Raw genomic sequence first — 17426 nt, forward strand, 5'->3', positions numbered from 1 at the left:
TTACAAAAATGTGAGGGGTGTACACACTTTTGTGAGATACTGTATAAACAATGCATAACATAAGGTTCAATAATCAAGGTTACAATAATTCTGGCAAAATGAAGCATTTCATTTAATCAGTAAGAGAGAAGTTACAACTTTTCTTGGTCTTATGATGTTACAGCATACATTATTAAAGTGCCACAAAAAAACCCTGAATGCATTCAGGTCAAGCATAGAGTGCTCACCTTGGTGGTGGCGTTTACATTGGCTTGATGTTGCAGAAGGAACTTCACCAGCTTGATGTTACCAAAATGACAGGCAACGTGAAGTGGAGTAAACCCCATCTATAGGAAAAGAATAGTCATAGGGCATCAAAACACAAATGACAGGTTAAGATTACTGGACACTGAAAATTATATTAGATTACTTTACATATAATATAGATTGAAACCTAATATTGCAGCGCTGCTCTTACTAATCAAACTAATATCTCTGTGCAATCTAGTGCATAAATTGTGCAAAATAAGCCAAAATTTGTGCAAATAAATATCAATGTGCAAATAATGCAACACAAAACAGCAATGTGTTCAGTGAATTCATAAGTTATAACAAATAGTCCATATAATAAAAGTGTCCATCAGGTGCAGAAAAAGTGCTTCTGTGCTTCACTTATACACACAAATTGAGGTGCTCCCCCTGTGGTTATCTACTTACCACAACTCGTAGGTACATGTGCATTCAGTATGAATCCTATGTTGTAGTCACAGCCTCTTTCTGTTAGCCTGAGATCCATAATCAAATGGGAGAGATCCTATGTGATGGTTCTTCTTAGATTCCGAGTCCCCTCATAAGGAATAAAAGGCCATCCATGGTGAAGTACGTTCATTTAAAAAAGTTTTTATTGATAAAGAAACTTACTTACAAGTATAGCTAGTATTAAGGCAAATAAACCACGGCTCGGTGGTTCGCTGCTCCCGCAGCGTGCGCTTCGGGAGCAGCGAACCACCGAGCCGTGGTTTATTTGCCTTAATAATAGCTATACTTGTAAGTAAGCATCTTTATCAATAAAAACTTTTTTAAATGAACGTACTTCACCATGGATGGCCTTTTATTCCTTATGAGGGGACTCGGAATCTAAGAAGAACCATCACATAGGATCTCTCCCATTTGATTATGGATCTCAGGCTAACAGAAAGAGGCTGTGACTACAACATAGGATTCATACTGAATGCACATGTACCTACGAGTTGTGGTAAGTAGATAACCACAGGGGGAGCACCTCAATTTGTGTGTATAAGTGAAGCACAGAAGCACTTTTTCTGCACCTGATGGACACTTTTATTATATGGACTATTTGTTATAACTTATGAATTCACTGAACACATTGCTGTTTTGTATTGCATTATTTGCACATTGATATTTATTTACACAAATTTTGGCTTATTTTGCACAATTTATGTACCAGATTGCACAGAGGTATTAGTTTTATTAGTAAGAGCAGCTCTGCAATATTAGGTTTCTATCACTTTAAAGGCACTAGCACTTTAACTTGCAGCAAGCAGCCATTGATTACGCTACACTTTAAATTATTTAAATTATTTAATTAATATACGCACAAGACTTACCATAAGCGCGAGGTTACACCGTTATATATTGAATATAGATTACTAGACACTGGATATGCTATAATAATCAGTGCTACCATCAAATGCTGCTGTCCTAAGTCCTATGCCACACCAGTGATCCTGTTGCCAGTTACAGCAATGCTAAGAGAACCCCTACCTTTTGCTATGGAGTAATTCCCTAGCCAGCTAAACCAATGGAATGTCACTTCCTTGCTAGGAGGTAAGATTTGGCAATGTGGGAAAATGATTTTAAGGTAAACAGAAGCCTGTCCTTGGTGACTTTGCAGCTAGTGATGCATCACCATCAGCAGAATCACTCGTATGATATGGACATACTAAAGCTAAACTGCAGGCACACAACTAAATACACAGTTTAAACACATATGTGAAAACTGCTTTACGTGCCAAAGGATTCATTTTTTTGGCCCGACAGTTACACAGCTCTGAAAGTTAGCATAGCCAAGTTGGCGACCAGTCTTTTCCAATAGAGGGAGTGTGATGAGGCCCTCAATGGTCCTGTCAGGTGAACCAATTTAAGGGCTATTTTATTGTGATCTGACAACCCTAAAACCAATTCACTAGACAAGATCTGGTATTTTCATTCATCCTCTCTGTACTGGCACAAGATAAATATGATTTGAAGATTTAGGCAGAAGCAACATATAGTAATCTGTATTACAAATGTAAGGAAACTTCTGAGGGGCTAGATTTTATAATACAACCACCCAACCAAGCCACCCAACCCATTAGCTAAAATTTCTATACATAATGTACTTACCCGTGTTTCAGCACCCACTGAGGCATCATGGGACACCAAGAGCTCTGCTATGTTCAGGTGACCCTCTTGACATGCCAAGTGGAGAGGAGTGAGGCAACTCTGTGAATGGTAAGGAGGCATGTTAATGAATTGCGATCAAATGTAAATTTAAACAGCTGTCAGCATACAATATCACTTTCTGTGCCAAGATTTGCCCCCTGTTAGATCATATGTGGGCTTTAAGGATTAGGTTTTAGGGTAAAGGGTTAAAGTTCAGGTTAAGGTGATATTAAACTTGGCTTTTTGTTTAACAGTCCCAGATGGCTGATGCACTGCATATTAGCTCATTAAGAAAGACCTACCAATGAAATGAAGCCTTCTAGTGCAGAGCTGTCACCGTTCCCAGTGCCTACATCTTTGCCCAGTTTACCTTCCTGGTTTGCGCTCTCCAGCCACTTGAATGGCAAGGCAACAATGACGTCACTCCCATGCATGCACATGTGAGTCACTATTGCCGCACAGTGCACTCTGCAATCATGGCATAAGCAGTGTGCCGTCAACGCAGAGTGTACTGCTTGTGTGTGAGTGATGGCATCAGCTGAAGTCAACATGAATATTTCTAAAATGGCGCCAAATTCAAATGTCTAAAAGGTATTTACAAGTCATGCACTTTACAAGCTGTCTAATTTCAAAGTTCCATAGCCCAATTTTATACCGCTTTAAGGGTTAATTTAAATATCATTTGCCAAGGGTTAGGTTTACTATTGGGATTAGAGAGGGTTAGGGTTCTATAACCCCCACCACCATACCTCTACCATTGATCCCACCCCTCCACCACTATCCCTCTGCCACTGATCCCATCCCCCCACCACCATCCCTCTGGCACTTATCCCACCCCCCACCACCACCCCTCTGTCACTGATCCCCCACCACCATCCCTTACTATTGATTAAATCCCTCCACCACTATCCCTCTGCCAATTATCCCATCCCCCCACCACCATTCGCCTGTCACTGATCCCATCCCCCCCCCACCACTATCCCTCTGCCACTGATCCCATCACCCCACCTCTGCCACTGATCCCATTCCTTCACCACCATCCCTCTGTAACTGATCCCATTGCCCCACCACCATTCCTCTGTCACTGATCCCATCCCCCACCACTAAACTCTGCCACTGATCCTATCTCCCCCACCACCATCCCTCTGTCACTGATCCCAATCTTCCACCAACATCCCTCTGCCACTGATCCTGTCCCTTAGCACCCTTTCCTCTGCCACTGAAGCCACCCCCCCCCCCATCATCATCCCTCTGCCACTGATCCCATCCTTCCACCACCATACCTCTATCACTGATCCCATCCCTTCGCCACCTTTCCTCTGCCACTGATCCCATCCCTCCACCACCATCCCTCCCTCTGTCAGTGATACTATCCTTCCACCACTATTACTCTGCCACTGATCCCATCCCTTCACCACCATCCCTCTGCCACTGATCCCATACCCCCTACCAGCAACCCTCTGCAATTGATCTCATCCATCCACCATCATCCCTCTGCCATTGACCCCATCCTTCCACCACCATACCTCTGCCAATGATCCCATCCCTTCACCACTTTTCCTCTACCACTGATCATATCCCTCCACCACCATCCCTCTGTCACTGATCCTATCCATCCACCACTATTACTCTGCCACTGATCCTATTCCTTTACCACCATTCCCCTGCCACTGATCCCATCCCCCCTACTACCATCCCTCTGTCATTGATTCCATCCATCCACCACCATTCCTCTGCCACTGATCCCACCCTTCCACCACCATCCCTTTGCCACTGATAACAACCCCCCCCCCCAACACCATCCCTCTGCTACTGATCCCATCCTTCCACCACTATCCCTCTGTCACTGACCCCATCCATTCGCCCCTTTCCTCTTCCACTGATCCCATCCTTCCACCACCATCCCTTTGCCACTGATCCCATCCCCCCAACACCATCCCTCTGTCACTGATCCTATCCATCCACCACCATTACTCTGCCACTGATTCCATCTCTTCACCACCATTCCTTTGTCACTGATCCCATCCCCCCCACCACCACCCCTTTGTCACTGATCCCATCCACCACTATTACTCTGCCACTGACCCATCCCTTCACCACCATCCCTCTGCCACTGATCCCATCCCCCCACCACCATTGCTCTGCTACTGATCCCATCCTTGCACCACCATCCCTCTGCCAAAGATCCCACCCATCCACCACCATCCCTCTGCTACTGATCCCATCCCTCCACCACCATCCCTCTGCCACTGATCCCATCTCCCCACCAACATCCCTCTGTCACTAATCCCATCCTGCCACACATATCCCATCCCTTTACCACCATCCCTCTGACAATGATCCTATCCCTCAACCACCATCCCTCTGCCACTGATCCCATCCCCCCACCACCATCTCTCTACCACTTATCCCATCTATCCACCCATCCACCACCATCCTTCAGCCACTGATCCCATCTCTCCACCACCATCCCTCTGCCACTTATCCCTTCTCTCCACCACCATCCCTCTGCCACTGATGTCATCCCGTCACCACCATCCCTTTGCCACTGATCCAATCCATCCCTCCACCACCACTGATCCCATCCCCCCCACCGCCATCCCTCTACCACTTATCCCATCCATCCACCACCATCCCTCTGCCTCTGAACCCATCCCTCCATCACCATCCCTCTGCTACTGATCCCATCCCCCCACCACCATCTCTCTACCACTTATCTTATCCATCCACCACCATCTCTCTGCCACTTATATCATCCCTCCACCACCATCCCTCTGCCACTGATGTCATCCCTTCACCACCATCCCTTTGCCACTGATCCAATCCATCCCTCCACCACCATCCCTCTGTCACTGATCTCATACCCCCACGCCATCTCTCTATTACTTATCCCATCTATCCACCACCATCCCTCTGTCACTGATCCCATCCCTCCACCACCATCCCTCTGCCACTGATCCTATCCCTCCACCACCATCCCACTGCAACTGATCCCATTCCTCCACCACCATCCCTCTGCCAGTTATCCCATCCCTTCACCACCATCCCTCTGTCACTGATACCATCCCTTCACCGCCATCCCTCTGCCACTGATTGAATCCATCCACCACTATCCCTCTGCCACTGATCCCATCTCTCCACCACCATCCCTCTGCCACTGATCCCATCCTTGCCCCACCATCCCTCTGCCACTGATCCAATCCCTCCACCCCCATTCCTCTGCCACTGATCTCATCCCTCCACCTTTATCCCTCTGCCACTGATCTCTCACTCACCATTCCTTTGCCACTGATCCCATCCCTCTACCAACATCCCTCTGTCACTGACCCCCCCCCCCCACCACCATTCCTCTGTAACTAATCCCATCCCTCCACCACTAAACCCTGCCACCAATCCCATCCCCCCCCTACTATCCCTCTGGCACTGATCCCATCCTTTCACCACTATCCCTCTGTCACTTAACCCAACCCTCCATCACCATCCCTCTGCTACCGATCCCATCCCTTCACCACTATCCATCTGTCACTAATCCCCCCCACCATCAACAAATTAATATTAAATTAATATCCTAGCTAGTAGAATAAGTTTACACTCATACCCATCTAAACACAGTAAACAAGCATAAACGCACATACGTGCGCTCGTAAAAGAGCATAAAGCAACACAGTGCCATTATGTCTGCCAAATTCTGGTAGAAAAATGCAGCATATTTTCATACACCCGTGTGAATAATATAGTGTTTGTGGTGCTCAGATACAGTTAGGTTCCATTTAAAATCTAGGATTAGGTTATGAGTTAGGAATTACCTAGAGGTCAGTAACATTGCTAGACATGATAGAAAATGAACTTGCAGGGCAGAACCCGGAATTCAATCTATACCGTAACACACAATTCATTACCTTGTTACCTAGATGCACATTTCCTTGCTTGCTGAGCAGTAACGTCACCATGTCCACATGACCCTCCTGAGAAGCAAGATGGAGAGGGGTGACACCTTGTAGGGATTGGGCATTACACGTTGCCCCAAACTGCAGCAGGGCCCGCGCCATGTCAACTGACCGCTGCTTTACTGCCATATGCAAGGGTGTGTATCCATTCTGCCAAAAAGACATAAAATAGTTTTTTTTGTTAGCCTGACAATAACTGTTCAACACTAGCAACATAAAGACCATTTATTAGTGTTACCTAATACATGCTTCCCAACAGGCCCTACTTTGTCAGGACCTGCATATTTCTTGGAAACCCAGGAAATACCAGGCTAGGGAAAAGGATGTGGTTTGCCCAAAACTTGGCAAAATGGGTTAGGATTCCAGTTGGTTTAACTTGGAACAAATAATGTAGATATTCGCCAGCACACAAAGGATCTTCAATTACGTCCACACATTTAATCATTCCTGACAAAGGAGTCCTGCGTGGCTCCGAAACGTTGCACTACACTCTTTTGTGATGTGATCTTTCTTCAATAAAAAAACATTTGGACTCAATTAAAGATCCTCGGTGTGCTGGCGAATATCTACATTATCATGTATGTTCCACTATCCAGTTGGCGGTAGCTACAGCACCCAGTACCTTAAGAGCTCATTCCAGGAATGTGTACAATAGGAATATGGATTGTGTCAACTTGGAACAAAAAAAAATTTTTGCCCCTTTATTGAGCTTAATTTTTTTTTTTTCTAAGTCTGACCACTGACCAATAAAATAAACTGGTTATGTCTATGAATGTGTGAAAAATAACATGACTTGTAGACTGCAGACACCCATGGTGGGTGGAAGTATATGCACTTGTCCGCCTTCCAATTGTGGAGTTCTCATAAACTGTAATAAAGGGATTGATTCATTGTCTGCTTTAACCACTTTAACGCCGCCCACCGTACATTTACTGCGGCACTCAGCCGCTGCTGGGCAAAGTGACGTAGGGCTACGTCGCTTGCTCAGGAGACTGTAGGGGGCGAGCACACGCTGGTGGGGAACCAGCGCATGCCCGTGGCCACTCGCGATCTCCTGCAGCAGAGGGAGAAAGACAGACGGCTGATGTAAACACAGCCGTCTGTCATTCTCCCTGAAGTGATCACAGAGGCTATGTGATACTGCTATATAGGATCACATGTCTCTGTGGTTACTTCACTAGCCATGCCCCCTAACAGTTAGAATCACGCCCCTAGGGACACACTTAACCCCTTGATCACCAGTAAAGTTAACCCCTTCCCTGCCAGTGTCATTTTTACAGTAACAGTGCATATTTACAGCCCTGATTACTGTAGTAATGTCACTGGTACCCCCAAAAGTGTAAAAAATGTCAGTTAGGGGTCCGATCTGTCCGCCACAATGTCGCAGTCCCGCAAAAAAAAAAAACGCAGATCGCCGCCATTACTAGTAAAAAAAAAAAAACAATAAAAATGACAGAAATCTTTCCCTTAGTTAGTAAACGCAATAACTTTTGCGCAAACCAATTAAAATACGCTTATTGCGATTTTTTTTACCAAAAATGTGTAGCAGAAAACAAATTGGCCTAAACTGTGAAAAAAAAATTATTTTTACTTTATTTTTTGAGAATTTCATATAAAAAAATGTGAAAAATATTGTTAGTTTTTCAAAATTGTCGCTCTTTTTTTGTTTATAGCGCAAAAAAATAAAAATCGCACAGCTGATCAAATACCACCAAAGAAAGCTCTGGTTGTGGGAAAAAAGGACATCAATTTAATTTGGGTACAGCTTCGTATGACCGCGCAATTGTCCATTAAAATCACGCAGAGCCGAATCGCAAAATAGGGCCTGGTCATTGCGCAGCCAAATCCTCCGGGGGTTAAAGTGGTTAAGTGAACCTGACCTAAATTTAAAAGTACCTAAGGTGATAACAATGCTGAATAATGTTCGATTTACTGCTGGGAAAGGCAGGCACTAATATTGGAGGAAAGCTGAGGGCCTGTGTGCCACTCTTTGTCTAGCATCCACACAGTCACAGTAAATAATTTGAAGATTAACACGGGTGACTTAAAGTGACCCAGACTTTAGGTCAATGTTGCATCAAACTTCATGCTGTAAATTCGAAACTATAAAAAATTGATGCTTGTTCAGTCTGAGCCCCGTGTCCTTTACCTGTAGGATTAGCTGGCTATGACTTTAGGCTTCTCTGACTGCCTATTTTGGCTCATAACCCCTCTGCCTTTACACTGCCTTACACTGCTACTGGGTATTCTTTCTTGTTTCTGATGCTGCTTTCCCTAGCTAAAACCCTTGGAATTTCAAAACTCTTTGACCCAAAAACTACTGGTATATATACACCATGCTGTATATGTATTGCATGTATGTGCACTTACCCGTGCTGTACAATGTGGAGATGCACCTTTATTCAGTAGAAGACGCACTATGTTAAGGTGATTGTGATAAACAGCTACATGAAGAGGAGTTAGACCAGTCTTTGTCAAAAAGAGAGAGGAAAAATTATTCAGATAGAAATTATTTCACAACTAAAAAGTCATCTTCAAGGTTGCTTTCATTTCACGTAAGTTTTCAAATAGGATAATACAAAGGCACCTTTATTAACAAATTGAAATACCCAGAATGTATATTTCAGTTAAGTATAAATGCTAGTGGATAGGGATAAGCTCAGGCATATTCACACCCAAGCCCGAACCCACCTGAGCAATCTCGCCAGGAAGCTGTCACTGTATTGGGCCAATATTCAGTAGTCAAGGCATCCCCCCCCCCCCGTTCCACAGCCACATGTATACAAGGGGTGTGTATACATGAGGCTGTGGGATGGGGAATGCCTTTAGCAGCTTATTACTGATCTAGTACAGTGACAGCTACCTGGTGGGATTGCTCAGGTGGGTTCACACTAGTATTATGCTGACTAGTGGGCTGATTCACTTGCCAGCCCCTTACTTATGGACTCCAGCCATGTGATTTCCCAGAGGGAGCTTCCTCCTTTTCTCTCTACCACCATTATGGAGTCTGAAACCACCTGCTGTATATATTTTTTTTAAATTAAAATAAAGCACATAAAAGCTAGAGTCATCTTCAGAGGGTAAATTACGGAAAACTGGGACTTCAGGAGCTTAGATATCTCTTTTTTTGAAAATTTGTTTTTATTGAATTTTTGCACACAAAAAACAGACAAGACAATGCCACGCAGGGCAACAACCACCCTCAGTGACAACAGGTCAAACCCCTCCCACACCACCCCCCACCCACCCCCCCCCCCACCCCAGGCTCCATCCAGCACGTCCAGTGGAAAAACAAAGCATCCATCAGTAATAAAGATACCCCTCAAGACTGCTCCAATTATCCAGTAACAAGGTCATAGAACATTATAGATTAGTCCAGCACAGAGCCCACTAGCAGCAACCCCATGGCTTAGTCAATAAAAAAAAAAAAAAAAAAAAAAAAATAGAGAGACTTCTATACATGCAGTTAGAGCACAATGAACAGGAATATATCACCGACCGGCATGGCCATCCCCCCCCCCCCAGACAGTCCCGAACAGTAGCACATAAAACACTAAAGCTGATCTACGGAGGTCGAGGCCGGAGAGTCTATCCATGTTTTCCATACTTTATCAAACTTGCGGGGGCACCCCCTACTGAGATACGTGGCCTTATAGAGCGGAGTCACTTTATTAACCAAGCCTTTCCAGAAAAGGATCGTGGGAGCCAAGGGACTCTTCCAGTGTACGAGCAGAGCCTTGCGCGCATAGAAAAGCAGCAAGCTGACCAGAGTACGAATGGCCCTCGCAGGGGCCAAGCCATCCACCAACCCCAAGAGGCAAACCTCCACGGAGCTGGGGACCGGAATCTTAACCACCTCCACAATACAAGCTAAGACGGATGCCCAATAGTCCTTGACCACCGGGCACCCCCAGAAGATGTGACTGAAGTCCGCCGGTGAATGGGAACAACGCCAGCACTCCGCCGAGGCCGTCTGATAAATACGTGCCAGCCTCGCCGGCGTGTAATAAATCCGATGCAGAAATTTAAAGTGAATCAGACGGTCCCTCGCAGAGACCAGGTAGGCGAAGGGTGAACTCCACATATCATCCCAGTCATCACCATCCAGGTCAGGCACCTCCTCCACCCAGCGTTCCCGACATCTACGTACAGCAGGCGGAGTGACAGCGAACAATTCCCCGTACAATTCTGAGAGAGGCTTCCGCATACCCGCCGCTTGTATCGCTGTTTCAAGAGCTGAAGCTTTAATCACAACCCGAGAGGAACCGAATTGTGCCACAAACGCATGGCGAAGTTGGAGATAGCGAAAAAAATACCCATTTGGAAGATCATAACGCGCCTTCAGGGCATCAAAGGAGCACAGCTCCTCACCAGAGACAATATCCCCCAGCAACTTCACCCCCTTAACGGCCCAGATGGTAGGATCAGGGATCGAGGCAAAATGAGGAAACTTGGGGTTCCACCACAATGGGGAGGCCGGGGAAACACCAGTGGCTCCTGGCTCCACCAGCACCTGCATCTGTTCCCAGGCTTTGATGGTAGAACGCATCGCTCCTGTCAGCTGAAATGTAGCCCTGGACCCTCGATGCAGTAAAAGGCGAAGACTCTCGTAGGAGCCCAAAACAGCCGCCTCCAGCACCGTGGCGGAGTCCCCATCGTCCCCTGCAAGCCAGCGTCGCGCCACCACCCCCTGCCCAGCCAGGAAATATTTATAAAGATCAGGTAAAGCCAATCCCCCCTGACCCCAGGGCTCCTGCAACACCTGCAGACCAATTCTAGGAGGAGAGGTACCCCAAATAAAGGAACCTATCAGGCCATGAACGCGGCGGAAGAAAGAACGCGGGACCCACACCGGGGAATTTCTAAGGAAGTATAGAAAGACAGGGAGAAGTTTCATTTTCACCAAGTTAATGCGCCCCAGAACCGACAAAGGTAAGTCGCGCCACACCTCCGCCCTGCGTTTAAAGACCTCCAGCAGTGGGTTAAGATTCAGAGTAAGATAATCCGCCACCCTCGCCGACACCCTGACTCCCAGGTAGGTGAACTCCGTCACCCATTTCAATGGTAGCGCCCCATCAGCTGCAGCAATGGCACCAGGATCAATAGGGAGCATAGTGGATTTATCCCAATTCACCCTTAGGCCGGAAAACTTTGCAAAAGTGTCTAGGATATTGAACACCGCCCGCAGAGAAGCATTGGGATCCTTCAAAAATAAAAGCATATCATCCGCATAAAGTGCAAGGCACTCCTTAATGGAGCCCACTTCCAGAGCCCCCACCTCCGGAGATGCACGCAACGCAATAGCCAAGGGTTCAATCATCAGAGAGAACAAAAAGGGCGAAAGAGGGCAGCCCTGCCTAGTCCCCCTACCTACTGCAAAAAATGGAGACAGGGAAGATCCAATCTTCAACGCCATACGCGGGGAGGAATACAAAAGGGAAATCCACTTGCAAAATTTAGGACCAAACCCCATGCGCCTCAGCACCACCCCCATGTACCCCCAATCCACCGTGTCGAAGGCCTTGGCAATGTCCAAGGACACCACCACCCTAGTGCCAACGGAGGCATGGGACACCTGCAAATGAGTAAACAGACGTCGAAGGTTGGTGTCCGTGGACTTGCCCGGCATAAACCCGGTCTGATCAATGTCCACCAGGGAAGGCAAGACCACCGCCAGCCTAGTAGCCAAGACCTTCGTGAGTATCTTGAGATCCACATTGAGTAAGGCAATGGGGCGGTAGGAGGAACACAGGGTGCGATCCTTCCCCGGCTTGGGCAGGAGAACAACATACGCCTCGAGCATGGAACCCGGCAGGGCCCCCTGATCGAAACACGCAGCATACAATGCCTGGAGCCTGGGAGCCAGGGAGTCTGAGTACTGCCGATACCATTCCACCGGGAACCCATCAGGGCCCGGCGATTTATTGGAGGGAAAGGATGAGATGGCTCTCTCTATTTCCTTCAGCGTGATGTCATTGTCCAGCCACGCACTGTCCTCACCCTCCAAGACCGGAACCGGCAAGCCAGATAAAAGGCGCTCCAACTCCTCCAGGTCATATGCAGGTAGGGGGGAATAGGTGTCAGAGTAGTAATCCATAAAGACCCGGGAGATCTCCCCCGGGTCCCTAACCAGTTCCCCTGAACTAGACTGGATGCACGGAACACTTACCGAAGCCCTCTGATCTGCCACCAAAAAGGCCAAAAGCTTACCATTCTTGTCTCCCTTCTCAAAAAGTGACTCCGCTCTATGTTTAAGGTTGGCATGCGCAAAATCAGTATCCAACAAAGCCAAACGCCTCCTGGCCTCCTCCAGGGCCGCATAGGCCGCCGGTCCCGGAGTGGCCGAGTATTCATCTTCCAACCTACGGACCTCCAGCAGAACAGCTTCCCTGTCAGCATTAGCCTCCCTACGAGATGCCTTAATCGCAGAGATGTAATGACCCCGCATAACCGCTTTGAAAGCATCCCACAGGACCACCCCTACCGTGGACGAGGCATTATCTTCCCAATATGTAGGCATCTGGGGCTCCACCTGTTGCATCACCTTGTCAGTTTGCAGCCAACCCGGCGAAAGGCGCCATGCACCCCTAGTTCTACCCGTTCCCACCCGCAGAGTCAACAGCAGTGGGTTGTGATCAGAGAGGCCACCCGCCAAATATGTAGCATCCTGGACCAAAGCAAGACAAGGCCCATTAGCAAAAGCCAGATCTATCCTGGACGCCGTTCTGTGCACCCCAGACCAACAGGAGTAGCCACGCACCCCAGGGTTTTTCCAGCGCCACAGCTCCGTAAGCTGAGCCGCGGAAGACCAGGACACCAGTTCAGGAGACGACAGTCTACCCGGGTTAGAGGAGTCCAGCCCGCCGCCCAGAACAGCATTGAAATCCCCCGCCATAATTAGAGGAAGATGCATATAAGGGGCCAAGGTCACCAGGAGATCCACCAGAATCTGAGAGTGGAACGGGGGAGGTAAGTAGACACTCACCAGTACCACCTGCCGGTGAAAAATCTCCAGTAGAACAATAACATACCGTCCGCCAGGATCCGTAATTACCTTTTGAATCGAGCAGGGTGCATTTCTACCCAGCAAAATAGACACCCCACGGGCATACGTGGAGTAAGTGGCATTGAAGATCCTCTGAATCCAAGGCCTCTTCAAGGCAAGCACCCTGCTCCCATCCAAATGCGTCTCCTGGAGGAGGATAACATGCGGTTGAACAGATTTAATGTACCTAAAAATGGCTGTGCGTTTCACCTTGTCATTGAGACCCCGCACATTCCATGACATGATTTTAAGTAGCTCAGCCATAGAACAGCAGAGGGACATATAGCAGGAGGGAGCCGGAGGACCAAGCACAGCCCGAGGACCAACCCGATCCCCCAACTCCATCCAGACATTCAGCAATACAGACACATAAGCAAAAAAGAACAGTGACCACCGGATGGAGCCTGGAGCCAAAAACAAAAAAACATCCCTGCTGTGATACCCAAACCTGGAACAAAAAAAAGTGCAACAGGGTACCCAGCCGAATCCCAAAACCCAGCAAAAATTTTAAAGGCATGGCTGCAACATAAAAACCGCAGCCGGCGTTACTCTTGTCCACCAACGGCAGCCCCAAAAAAGGGGGGGCCGCTAGATAGTCATTCCTCAAAAAAAAGGAAAAAAACCTAAAGAGAGGAAAAATAGAGTCAAAACAAAAAAAGAGAAAAATGTCAGTTCAACAACGTGTAGCACACAGAGCTCCAATGACCTGTAGACCAGTCCACAGCCCCAGGAATAGAAGCATGGATCCAGCCCAGGGCAACCCAGGAAACTTCAGGGCAGGATCAACAATACAGGAACCGTAGATGTCCCCCCAGCAGCAATTGAGGAGGCAGACCGTGCGTAGACAGGAGCTGCAAATAGGGAGTACAGTGCAGCAGGGCCCCAAGAGCCCCATATCATCCAAGATAGCAGGTGCATCAGAGGAAATTAAATGGAGTCCAACCAGTCAGCAGCCTCCCCCGCCGAATTGAAGAAAAGGACAGATCCCTTGTAATCCACACGCAAGCGGCTCGGGTACATCATACCATATTTCAGGCCCTTGGTTCTCAGGAGTTTGCGCACTTCAGTAAATGATCTGCGTTTCTTCTGCGTTTCCACAGAGAAGTCAGGAAATAACATTATCTTGCTGTTCTCAAACTGCAATTCCTCCTGCTTCCTGGCCTCAGAGAGGATACGATCCCTGTCACGGAAGTTCAAAAAGCGGACCAGAAACGGGCGCGGGGGGGCCCCGGGTGGCCGAGGTCCCGTGGGAACCCTATGGGCCCTCTCCACCACATATGTCGGGGGAGGGGGAGGCAATTTGAGTAGATCACAAAAGAACTTCTCAGCAAACAATGTAGAATTAGATCCCTCAGCCTTCTCTGGCAAGCCGACCACCCTGATATTGTTGCGACGCTGTCGGTTCTCAGCATCCTCCATCTTGTCCGCCAAAGCATTCACCTGGGCCTGCATGGCAATGATTTGTGCCGAATGGGAAGCGGTGACATCCTCCACCTCAGACACCCTGCCCTCAGTCTCAGTCAGGCGCCCCCTGATTTTATCCAGATCATGGCGGATTAGGGTACATTCAGAGGCCAGGTGGTCAATCCGGAGCATCAGGGCAGTTTTTGAGGCGTCTATAGCAGCCAGTATGGGAGCAGTAATATCCCCCCCTCCATGCGACCCCCCATTCTGACCAGCGGTCCCCGGCAGAGACCCCCCGGTACCTGAGTCCATAGGCTGTGCCATAGGAGGGTCCCCGGCCCCCGCGGACATCTTTCCCGACTTCAGGAAGGCCTGGGCGCCTGTGGCTGCAGAGGAAGAAGATGAGGCCTGGACCTGCAAGATGGCGGCGGCCGCTTTCGCGCCTCGCGGCGGGACCGCTCGTTTAGGCCGCGGGGTCGGTGCTGAAACCCGGGATTTTCTCCCCGGCATCCGTGCCCCACCTGTGCCCGATGCGGAGGAGGGCAAAACCGCCGCGATCCGAGGCACAGGGGCCGTGGATGGAGCCGGATAAGATCAGGATGGTGGAGAGCTCTGCTAACACACGTCCGGCGCCGTCTACATCCTGGCCACGCCGGAGCTTAGATATCTCTAATAAGTTCTCAAAGATAAGTAAGAAGATGCCGGGTGAAACTAGTAATACATTATATTGCCAATGGTTTGTGGACATCCAACTGTCACATTTATATAAAATTATTGCGTACCCTATTCCAAAGCCATGGGCATTAATATTAAATGGAAGCTCTATACACACCTTTGTGGCTATAGCAGCCTTCATTCTTCTGGCCATAAGATGGAGTGCATCTGTGGTAATTTGTGCCCATTTTGCAAAAGAGCATTTTTGAAGTCAGGTACTGATGTTGGCTGAAAACACCTAAATCACAGATCACAGGTGACTCACCTGACTCACAATGCAACCAAAAGATGTTCAGAAGGGTTGAGGTCAGGACTGTGCAGCCCACTTGGGTCCTTCCACTCTAAATTTATCAAACCATGCCATTATGGAGATAGCTTTGTGCACAGGGACACAATCATGCTGAAACCGGAAAGGCTCTTTTTCAAACTGGTGACACACAGTTGAACACTTTTTGTATGCTGTAGCATCAACAGGACCCTTCACTGGAAACCCTTGAACTCAGTATTTTATAGGGGTGACCATATAAGTGTGTGTAATGGCCAGGTGTCCACAAACATTTGGAAGTGCAGTTGCACTCTGCAAGTGCAATTGCTCCAGAGCTTAGTAAATCAGGTAATGCTTCACATTGCAGAGAATACCCAATCACATGCAAGGAAAATAACAAAAACAGCATTTTTGCTTGCACATGATTGGATTATGGAAGTCAGCAGAGCTTCTGCTCATTTACTAAGCTGTGAAGCAACCGCTCTTGCAGAGTGCAACTGCATTTTTCAAAGTGCACAGTCAATTTGCCTTTAGTAAATCAATCCCACTGTGTCAACACGTTATAAATATTGATAGAGGTAAAACAGTAGGTTTATTGATTTATTTTGGGTCAGAAGTGAATGGGAAACTCCTAAATAAAATTGTTCTTGAGAATTACTGTAAAAATACACCACTCTGAATTACCAATCTGACACCTCTGAAGACATTATAATCAATGTGAAATTTACTGTTAACCTTGCTGTCCACCAAAAAAGATGTGTCCTGAAGACACCACATTGAACTTAATTTATCAGTATATTCAAAATAATAACTGACAGTTTTGTTACATAGTAGCCAGTTAGATTTTATCCCCCACTGGAAAGTTTGAATTTAATTGGGCACCAAGTGGTAATACTAATAAACAAGGCAACTGCTAATGAAAACATTCTATTGACAGCTCTAAATATCCCCAAATATTGAGAAGAAAACAGGGAAATCATTATGTTATCATCCCACTCTGCCTACAATATAATATTTCTTAAAAGGGAAAGAGCGGAGTTAAACCTAAAGACAGCATGCCCTTATGATGTAGCCAAAAATGGATTCCAATGTTCTGCTGAGCTGTCCTTGTGGAACACAGACAATAACTTGTGAGGTATAGCAGTCACCTTGCCGGCACTGTTGGCATGAGCTCCTTTTTCCAGTAGAAGTTCGGCAATCTGGATCTTCCCGTATTTGGCAGCTACGTGGAGGGGAGTGAAACCTTTCTGAGGACAGAAAAGAGATGGGTAAGGAGAGGGACAAGGAGTCAGGAAATGAATGCTTACAATGAAACACTGCAGGGATACATTGCAAGAGATGTGCCTGTACTACAATCCCTACACAAAACCCCAAAAAAGCTATATTTAAAAGAACAGAACCTCATAATTAGCCTTTACTAAAATACTCTGGGAACCATTATGTAGAAATTTTTATTACCATAGCATCTTTTCTGGAACATATACTGAAATTTAGACAAAAACGTGAGAAATCTGTATTAGTATCACCAGCGCTAGGATAATATATTCAGATAAAGCAGCTATGTATCAGTCCCTAAAATGGTACATGTAGCAACACTACAAGCGCTAAAATGCATGGACACTTTATA

At 47.1% G+C, this 17426-nt stretch overlaps 1 protein-coding gene across 5 annotated transcripts in view; it reads right to left on the bottom strand.

Moving 5' to 3' along the window:
• ANK1 (ankyrin 1) overlaps positions 1-17426 on the bottom strand; it is a 409057-nt gene that overhangs the window by 100814 nt on the left and 290817 nt on the right. For all 5 annotated transcript variants that reach the window (XM_082256778.1, XM_082256779.1, XM_082256777.1 and 2 more), the window contains 5 exons: positions 16948-17046; positions 8742-8840; positions 6324-6521; positions 2386-2484; positions 228-326 (listed from right to left, as the gene is read on the bottom strand). In XM_082256778.1, coding sequence (XP_082112904.1) covers positions 228-326; positions 2386-2484; positions 6324-6521; positions 8742-8840; positions 16948-17046 — 594 coding nt within the window. The remainder of the gene's footprint in view (positions 1-227; positions 327-2385; positions 2485-6323; positions 6522-8741; positions 8841-16947; positions 17047-17426) is intronic.

Source organism: Pelophylax lessonae (genome assembly GCF_965119305.1).
Source record: "Pelophylax lessonae genome assembly, chromosome: 4".
NCBI lineage: Eukaryota > Metazoa > Chordata > Amphibia > Anura > Ranidae > Pelophylax > Pelophylax lessonae.